General features: G+C 45.0%; 1 protein-coding gene across 1 annotated transcript; it reads right to left on the bottom strand.

Moving 5' to 3' along the window:
- On the bottom strand, positions 1-9,403 carry pcolceb (procollagen C-endopeptidase enhancer b). Its single transcript, XM_080792500.1, has 9 exons — positions 9,268-9,403; positions 6,891-6,999; positions 6,470-6,728; positions 4,491-4,615; positions 3,218-3,354; positions 2,065-2,738; positions 1,401-1,484; positions 836-1,006; positions 1-409 (listed from the first exon to the last, which is right to left on the bottom strand). Exons 1-9 carry the CDS (start codon positions 9,357-9,359, stop codon positions 279-281), a joined length of 1,782 nt encoding a protein of 593 aa, XP_080648626.1. The 5' UTR covers positions 9,360-9,403; the 3' UTR covers positions 1-278.
- Between the last annotated feature and the right edge of the window lie 1,101 nt (positions 9,404-10,504).

Raw genomic sequence — 10,504 nt, 5'->3', positions numbered from 1 at the left:
TTCCTCAGTGATATGCATCCTTTAATCACAGAAATATACATTAATTTACATATACAAAAATAACCAAGATATTCTTAATAAAAAAAAAACATTTTCTAACGGTTGTTACTCTTCTCCTTAACCATCTGAAGAGGATTTTATTTAGATTTCCATTTATTTCATGTAAACAAAATGTTATTCGGTAAATGCCACCTGTATCACTATATTTGTGAGGTTTACTGGTTCACTGAGAAAGGACGAGGATTGATTCCCCTCTCTGACGGGTGTATGATGTGATGTCAGCATGCCTGGCGGGAGAGGTTGGCCAGTGCCTTGTTGTGTACGGGCTTATAGAGGAGAGTGAAGCTGGACGGGCTTAGGAGACCGTTGCCTTGGCCGTCCACCTTCCCCATCAATACGTAGTTCATTCCTACACAGAGACAGTGAAATGTGTCCATCAAAATATGTTCATAAGAACTAATAGCAGATCACACAGCTGTCAGTGGTGGTGGTGAGTGGATCATATTTATGTGCGAGTATATACAGTAGGGCTGCAATATTTATTATCTTCTTGCCGATTATTCTATTGATTGCTTAGATTAGTTAATTAGATTAGTCGATACAATCGATTTGTTCCATATTTTATAATATTTCAGGCGTGATCAATGCCATTTGGCTATTCTGATTGGCCAAAGAGCATTGATCATGCCTCCAGGTCTTTAGTTTACTCAAGTTAGGGAATAAGACCTGGTACTTAAGACACGCAAAATACAGCCCCTAGAGTGAGCAAACAAGTGAGGGAAAAAACAGACTGGGAAACAGAGCAATTTCTGTGTCCCTGCACACGTAGCCGTACCTTTGCGCAGAGCGGGGCACTTTTTGCACATGGACGTCAGCTTGACTGATGTGGCAGGCCCTGATTTGGTCATCTTCAAACGGCCCATTTTATAGGCCTTTATGACGTACACTTCCACTGTTTGGCTGCCCCTTGCCCCTGGGGTCAACGACGTAACCTTGCCTGTGATCACTGAAAGACAAACAGACATATGGTAGACATTTTATTGGGAGGGTGCGGGTGGGAGATGGCGAGTCTTACTATTTTTGTCTTGGGTATAGTCTCCTGCTGTATAGCCCGGAATCGCCAGGATTCGTGTCACATTCTCTATAGTGGAGTAACATGTGATGTGAGTGATCCCAACGTGATCATTCTGACAAAGTCAGGCTTCCTACCCGTTGGGCCACATGGCTCCGACAAGGCTCACCTTATTACATACACGCAGATAAACTGTCACATGGAGTAGTGCAGCTGAGGTAAAGAAATAGAATCTTCTTTTCATTCAGAGACTTTCAAAGAGACAGAATTCAATAGAGAAAGCTAAAATGGCGAGCGCTTTTTTTAGATCGTGTAAGAGGTGACTCACCAAAGTCATGAGGACAGAAGTTGGTCTGCATCGTGCCGGTCCTCTTACAGGCTTGTGTACACAGTGGGTTCAGAGTGGGTAAAGCTGTGGAATATACACAATATCCACACCCACACAAACAAACAAACAAACAAACACACTGGATAAGATTAAAAACCCAATTCTGACTGACATGTTACATCAGTGTTTCCCTAATCTCTCATGACAGATTCAGAGAGAGACAGGTGTGATTTTTTAAATACAATTATTTAGTATTCACTAGTTTGGGCCCCCGGGAAGACATAAAATTGGCTATTTTCACTAGTTTAGGCCCCTAGGAAGACGTCAAATTGGCTATTTTCACTAGTTTGGGCCCCTAGGAAGACGTCAAATTGGCTATTTTCACTAGTTTGGGCCCCCGGGAAGACATCAAATTGCTCCCAAACGCTAAAACTGGAGCCACTGTGTTACATTGTACTGTCACTCACTATTGTCAAAGGCAGTCTCACCCACCCAGGCCAATCTCTTCCCAAGTGCTCCTAGTAGACAGTGATTCAGTAGAAAACAAGGTCCACAACACTGGTATACAGTATTTCTCAGCTCTACTTGCTTATTGCTTATCAAAGTTTTACAGAGGAAGATGTAACCACAACACCACCAACATCTAAACAACTGAATCACTCACGTTTCTTGATTACAACAGGCCTCTTCGTCACCGTCCTTCCCTGTCCAGGTTTCGCAGTCGCCTTAGGCTTCATCTTAGGTTTAGGTTTAGGAGTGGGCTTAATTACTTTAAATTTAAGATTTGGCTTCACCAGCTTAATTCCTGGTGTCGGCTTTGGCTTAAGTGCGGGCTTAGGCGTGGTTTTAACCTTGATCCCAGGTGTAGGTGTTGCCTTAAGTGCGGGCTTAGGCGTGGTTTTGGCCCTGATCCCAGGTGTAGGTGTTGCCTTAAACTTAGGTTTGGTTGTGGGTTTAGCTCCGGGTTTAGCTGTGGGCTTTTTCACTGATGGTTTAGGCGTGGGTTTAGCCGGCTTGGGCGTGGGTTTCACTGTGGGCTTGCTTGTAGGCGTACGTGGTGGAGGCCTCACTGGTATCCTTACCACCGGTTTGGTGGCTGGTTTAGGGGTCGGTTTAGGTTGAAGGGTCTGCTTCGGTTTTGAGGTCGGCTTGGCTGGTCTGGAGGTAGGTCTCTGGGGCGTGAAGTCAGGACGAGGCCTGTGGACAAAGTCACCGCCTGCAGTGGGTGTCCGGGCCCCCCGTGGCATGCTGGTGTAGTGGGCCATGAAGCCACTCGAGGTCACGCTGAGGTCAGAGACAAACTGGACCAGTAGCTCATTTCCATTGGTCACGACAGTTCTGTAGGCGGGGACAAGGGATTGACAAGGACAAGGAGGAGGTCAGGATGATAATGAGGGTGGTGGTGGGGAAGAGAAGAGAAGATGGTGAGAACAGGAACAAAGTAGCATGAAGCAAGAAAACATGGGAGACAGGAGGAGGTGTAAAAAGTAAAGGGAAAAACATTTGTGGGAAGATAAAATGTGGCAAACATTTTCTTCAGCCCTATCTTCTTCACGTGACAAGTAGTGAAAGTAGCCAATCTACAAGCTCACAACATGTCACAATGATATTTGCGTTAAGAAATGCCAATTTGATTAGGAAAACGTTTGGCAGATTTTGACAAATGTAGAATTTGCAGAAAATAAGCACACTAGGGTTAATGTAAATGTTGAATTAAACTGTTAAACTGTCAGTCTGACTTAGAAGCTGGCATAAAACATATCATCACCACTGCCCATATGACCAGATAGCCTGGCCGTTTGTGTTCATCATCTCACCCAGGCACTCTGTCTCCACAGTATTTCCCGATCCGCCGCGAGTCGTCTCGTTCTCCTCCGTTGAAAAAAGCCACATAGTCATAGCGGCAGTAAGTATCTGGCTCCAAGTCCAACTTCTCAAACTTCACTTCGATCACCTGGGGAGAAAGGAGACATAAGTGAATGCAAATTGCTTACTTTCTACCACAGTACCACTGCACATAGGCTAATATGTAACTGAGGCAGATATAATCCTATGCTTTTTGGTTTGTTTCTCTTCCAAGAAAATGGGGAATCAGAAGGTGGATGAGGAAATTGTTGATCACATTTTTATATATATATCATTGTCCTGTTACTCTGTAATGTCATTCATGTCGAATGTCATGTTTTTATGTTCTGTGTGGACCCCAGGAAGATTAGCTGCTGCTATGCACCAGCTAATGGGGATCCTAATAATACTCTAAAACATACAGTAACTGACAGTCAGAAGTCACGTAGAAACATTAATTTGATTTGAGCACCTATCCCTGCATTACTTTGATCCCTGCTTTTGGTGAATTGAGGAGAATGTGGTAAATATACTGTTAGGTGAGGTGAGGAGGAAGGGTCTGACTCTAGAAATACAGAGAGCTATTTACTCCCTCTCTTTCTCCGCTTCGCTTCCTTCACCCATTCCTCGCGTTCAATCTCTTGGCCTACATGAACACGCCCTAGCGTTTCAATGAGGTCTTTCATTCATACTCGGTCACAGGGTGCGCACGCACACGTTGCACGCACATGTCGCACGCGCACACATGCACACAGGCACATACGCACACACACACACACACACACACACACACACACACACGCGGTACTAAAGGCTTTAAGCTGGGCTTCCAGAACATTTCCCGGTCATGGGCCCCAAGGCCCCTATTTTCATTCCTGTCCCTCCATTTATCGACACACCTGATTCAACACACCTGATTTTACAAATCTCAGACCATCAAAGTCTATTGCTTAATTTATGAGGATCCAGACTGCAGGTCAAGTGCATTCTTCTGTTGTTCTCAGATCTCAATTAGCCCGCTAGAATGAAAACCAGTATTCCGGATCACTATAGACTGACATGGACAACCACAGCTATAAATCCCCCTTTCCAATCACTGCACATCTAAATCATTTCACAAGTTTCCAGGTAATTAATGTCATTGTGTTATAGTATGAGCAGAGGGTTGTCCAGGCAGAGAGAGAGAGAGAGAGAGGGAGAGAAAGAGAGGGAGGGGGGGCGTACACCGTATTGTCATTGACTGACATTGCTTGGTTCCACAGAGATGTGCCAGGAACAGCTGATGCCTGCTGGGTAATCGGTTTCGGGCCAGTTGGGTGTCTTGACCGAGCCCTGCTCCTTGGTCAGCCTCCCCCCACAGAACTGGTTCTCTATAGGATGGAAAGTGTTGGGGGGGAAGAACGGTTGCCTCTAAAGGCGATTACTTTGTTGAACAACCGCGTCGTAAGACAATGACAATGAAAAAGGGTGCAAATACATAGTTATTGTCTTACGGCATGGTTGTTTGACAAGTAAAAAAAAACTTCAAAAGAAGTTCACAACGTACTCGGCCCCAGTAAAATCCACAACCTCGGAACGGTCGGCACCTAACTAGATCCTAACTTCATATTTTAAACTGTTAACACCCCAATCGCACAGGACGAAGTTCACCGTCCTTTCAATTACTAACACCCATCGCCCAGGACGAAGTTTTATCCAAAAGACGAAGTTTATTGATATTAAAACCGATCGCATCGCTCCACAGCCTAGGAGCGCCTGTTGCGCAATACTCGATGTTGCGTAACAGTGGGACGTCATCGAAAATGTTCCCCCCCTGTTTAGCCGACGAGAATGAATATCTTAAAACGTTAATAACTCGCAATCTAAATCATCCCGTCCAATTCTAAGAAAAGATCCTGTGTTAGACGGCCCTCCGTGGTCCAGTCGCTAGTCGCGATAGAATTAATAAAACCTCCCGTTGTTGTCGATCGGCTCTAGAGTGTTTTGGCTACATTTAGCTGCTAACATCCCACATCCGGGATAACATCTGGTCCGTCTGGAAAAGTGCTCCGCTGCTATAAATCGCTGGGCGCTATGATTTAATGTCTGAGTGTTTTAATAGTTTCCTACTATTGACAAATCATAATTCAGTCACACAATCAATTAGGCTGCCTACTAATTTATGTGGTAATGATTCAGTTAGCGCTTGAGGTCATCATCTGAGCCATCAGCTTCCAGGCTAAATGTCTTCCAACGGTCCCATTTGCATTCACATACATTGTAAAACCAATTAACATAATTTCCGACCATGTTCCAAAGCACATGTATTCAATTGTTTAATCCCAAGAATGTGCCAACTGACCAATTTATGTTAAAAACATATGCTTTGCGGCGATAAAGCACATATATTATTTAAGTCGATCCTAACCCTTAAATTCTCTATCCATGAAGTTATGAGAGGTGTCGAGCGTTCACTGGTGAGTGGGTCGAGTGTTCCGGGAACACTGGTGCAGAGCGAACCGAGAAAAAAATCGGGCCGAGTAGGTATTGATGTCTGTGCCTTCCGAACATCCTCAGACAACCATCAGAAACTGTCCATGGTACAGTACGTTGCCGGCAGATTGAAGGAAATATACATTACAATAAATCACAGAATTTCTGACTAATCACACACAATGTTTGAATTGGTAATGCATTCGTTCAGTTTCTCTGCAATTACATCATTTAGTTCTTATGGCTTTGCTGAACTCCATTTCCACAAGAAGTATGCTGCAGCCTGCCCTCAAGTGAAGTATGCTGCAGCCTGCCCTTAAGTGAAGTATGCTGCAGCCTGCCCTTAAGTGAAGTATGCTGCAGCCTGCCCTCAAGTGAAGTATGCTGCAGCCTGCCCTCAAGTGAAGTATGCTGCAGCCTGCCCTCAAGTGAAGTATGCTGCAGCCAGCCCTTAAGTGAAGTATGCTGCAGCCAGCCCTTAAGTGAAGTATGCTGCAGCCTGCCCTTAAGTGAAGTATGTGAGTATGCAATAAATGGTTGAAAGTGTTTTTCAGAACAGTGTGTCTCATGCACTCGATCTGTAACTGACTTTTCTTTTCATACCTGATGAGAATATAGTCTATGATGGAACCGTATGTGAACAAACTAACGTAAAGAAGAACCAGACAAACCCTGCCTCAGTACCATAGTCGACCTCATCTGTATTTCTGAGTGTGTCTGAATGAGTGTGTGTGTGCACAATGTCCACACACCTTCCACGTGAGGCTTCCCGCCTTGGAAGTAGGCCAGGAAGCCTCTCCCGCCGGTGCTCCCATCCGACACCATCTCCAACATCATGGTGTTGGAGGTGGAGATGAGCGCTCCCGGACGGAACGTTCCGCAGAAACGCCCCAGCTTCTGCACTACGTGGCTGTGGCCGTTGTACACGTCCAGGTAGTCATAGCGACAGGTGGGGTCCGCCTCCATGTCGAAGAGACGGAAAGACAGCATGACCACATGGCCCATCGGCACCTGCAAGTAACATGGTCAAAAAGTCAAACGTTTGAGTGAGTATTTTATTCAATTAAATAAATGCACCTCAACCATTGGGAGAATGGTATATTGTCTATTTCCACTGAACGCAATCGTATATGGGCAGTGAGCCGGTTCCAAGTCTAGTAGGGAGAGACTCACTGTAATGTACCAGGTGCATTTGCTGTTGGGTTTGTATTGGCTGGGGAAGCCCTCGCTGGCCACAAAGCCTGAATCTATGACCAGGTGTCCTCCACAGTGGAACACAGGCCTGTGGAAAGAAGGCAACACAACAGTGACTTGAGTGACAGAGTTCTACCAGCGGTTTTCCTGGTAAAATAGGCAATTTACAAAAGCCTCATGATGGTGTCACTCGCAAAGCAGGAACAACAACCGATTTTTAAGTGAAAAACGTGGCAGGCAACAACAGGGTTTTGAGCCAGAAACCATGTGCTCACACACAGAACCCCCCTCCCTCGACCGACACACACACACACACACACACACACACACACACACACACACACACACACACTCTCTCTTAACCTACACACAAAACCACAGCAATGTGACGCGTGTGCAGACACAATGTTTAAATATACACAGTCAACATACACACTGGAAACCACATCAGCACAGTCTGTTCTCTGATTCAAGGAACAGCCAATTTACTGTGTGTGTGTGTGTGTGTGTGTGTGTGTTTCTTTTTTTTCAGAGCGTGGTGTGTCTGCATGGTGACAATTTCGTTGTCGCAAACAAACGGCAACAACAGCGTGCAAGTATCTGATTATCACTTTTATTGTGCCTGGATAAGCCAGGCTTCACACAGACAAACACGTGCACACGCACACACGCATGCACAAATGAACACTCAGGATTGTTGCGGTGTTGCCAGCTATACGCTCTGGGGTGGCTGGGGTTTGTCTTTTTTGCTCCAAGGCTGACTTGCAGAGCTCCATTTCTGTCCTCTTTCTTCCACAACGTGGCCTGCTGTCCTCCTCATGGTCATACAGATGATGAGGGGGTATATACAGTACTTGGAATGGAGGGTTAAAGTTTTTTGTTAAATATTCCAGTGGTAATCCATTGTAGACCGTTTGCTCGGTAACGGGTGACAGGGCCCGAGGGCCGGCCCTTCCTATAGACAGAGCAGGCCTAGGGCGCCTGCCATATATACATATTTTTATGTAATTAATTGAAAAAGCTCCTTCAAATTTGACACTGACAGGTGTGTCTACATCTCTCGAGCTCTTCGGTAAACAGAAAATACATGCTCAGGATGTTCAGGATAACAATGTTAACTTATCAAATCGGAATAAAGAATCCCCATCAGCTTCAAATTTAGTGTTCCAGTTTCAATTATGTCTGCTCGTCTTTGATCCTGTAGGAGTTCTCTCTCCTGATAGGATAGCATTTATATCCGGACATAAAATATTTTCTGAACTAAATGGCTGGAGAGATGGGGATCGACTCCTCTAACGCCGTGGCAATTTAGTACCATCAGAATACAGAGCTTTTTAACACTTATTTTATCAAAAACATATCCCTTTTAAAGTCCCTACAGACGGCGTGCTGTGGGTGCTGTGAGTGTGAGGCCACATTGGGCTGAACTAGTAGAGTGCCGGGGGGGCCTCTCCTCCCTAACCTGCCAAGCAAAACAGCCCACAGGCATCTGTTTGTTTCTCACATCCGTGGGTGCAGCGGCAGCCTCAGCGACACACTATCCAGTGGTTCTCAAACATTTTGAATGTCAAGGACACCCATAATAACGGTGCGAGCGTACAAATGGAACCAAATGGACATGTTATGAGTATATTTGGTTCTGTGTATACACTCTCGGAGTTACAGACCTATGATTGTAATAGACTTCTATCAAGACAGAGGATGAATACATGTCTCAGAGGCAGCACATTTCACTTTAACCACATGAACCCTATTCTGGGGTGAACATTCGGCAAAAATAGCTGATCTACAAAGGCCTTGTGAGCTTGTAGATTGGCTTTACTGTCAGCGAAGAGATTTGGTGTTAAGGGGGGAAAAAGGGAAGGGAACCAAGTAGCCCAGGGGGAACTCGGTCAACGTTTATAGGGTTTTTACTCTGATGGAGAATGGTACGAAATGTGAAATTCTCTGATCTGTCGACATCTCTAAAAATATGTCGTCTTAAAGCTGCCACAGGAATGGCCAATGACCGCGTCACTGCCAAGGCACAGTTTGTGCCATCATCACGATGGGCACAAACATCAACCACATCTTGCATGCCCTCAGCAGCATGGTCACTTTTTTTATCAGACCTCTCTCTGTCTGTAGTGGCTCTGCAGGGGACTGCGTTTCCAAAGACCACTCATGGGCATGCATTGCATACGCTGTTCCTCTCCATGCATTCCAATACGTATGAAAAAGAAAATCCAAGCGTGATGTCACTCACTGTCATCTCTCTCACTCACACACACACACACACACACACACACACACACACACACTGCACACACACACACACACACACACACACGCACACAAAGCAGTAGAACTGCCGTACCTGGTATAGTTGGTCTGACTTTGAGCCGTGGTCCATCCCATTGTCAAGGTGATGAGGACACACACACCCCACACACACACTCTGCCCTCCATCCTGCTGTCCGCCGAGATTAAGAGAGATGAGAGAGAACGAGGGAGTGTGTATGAGGGAAAAGAGGGAGAAGGGCAGCGGAGGAGGAGGAGGAGGAGGAGGAGGAGGAGGAGGAGGAGGAGGAGGAGAGTCAGGATACGGGCGTGGAGAGCAGTCAAGGCTCAGAGCAGTGTTTTTTTTACTTGAGTAAAAGTAGCAATAGCGATACCTGTGTTGAAGAACAAAAGTATTGGTATCGAAATATACCTGCAGTGTAGTTTGGCTATTTTCAAATGTTGATATATGATAGAGCTTAAGTGTATGTTTTGTAAACAATTAATGCAAAGTAACTAGGAACTATTTAAGCTGCCAAATAAGTGTAGCTGTGTAAAAAGTAGACGGTATTTCTCTCTGAAATGTAGTGAAGTATCAAAAGAAAATCTAAATATTCAAGTAATGTAAAAAGCAGCTCAAAATTGTACCGTATTAAATACGTTCCCACTCGAGAAAATGTGCTTAGTTAGTTAGAACTTTCCACTACGGCCCCTCAGAGTGAAGGCTAGAAGATGGAGAAAGGAGGGGTAAAGGTTGGGGTGGATAAGGGGCTTGGCATGAAAGGAGGAGGACTTATGTGAAGGTAGCGTACGTACAGAAGTGCCAATTTTTTTAGTTTTGTGCTCTAAACCTTGGCCTCAATGCTACGATTATACAACCCAGTACAGTGAAAATGTACACAGTAAAATCCTGAGTATTCGTTTAACTCAAGAGAGCAGAAACCGGCCAGTGAGGGCACATTAACACTAAGGATATATTGCTGTGTACTATAAAGTGTGTGCCTGTGTTGCATGTTGACCTTCTTGTGTTTTTGTTAAAGAGGTAATGGAATATTTATGTGAATGTATGTTCCTGTACAGAGGGACAGAGTGGCAGTGTTGTATATATAATGACCATTTCACAGCCTTAGTTGGCATGCATAACCACATAACACATAGTGTAACTGCGTGTGCATACACACGGACACCGGCACTGATGAAGTGTGAGCCTGTGAAGGTGATATTTAGGCCTAAATTTTAAGAAATTGCATTGCATAGCAAGAAAGAACACCCTGATTGCAATCGGTGCTACAAATTGAACATACAGTGTAGGTGCTGTAGCTGTACTGACGGAT

The sequence above is a fragment of the Protomyctophum bolini genome (assembly GCF_963924005.1).
Source record: "Protomyctophum bolini genome assembly, chromosome: 20".
Lineage (NCBI taxonomy): Eukaryota > Metazoa > Chordata > Actinopteri > Myctophiformes > Myctophidae > Protomyctophum > Protomyctophum bolini.
Note: the sequence above shows the minus strand (reverse complement) of the source record. Positions and strands in the feature narration are given on the sequence as shown.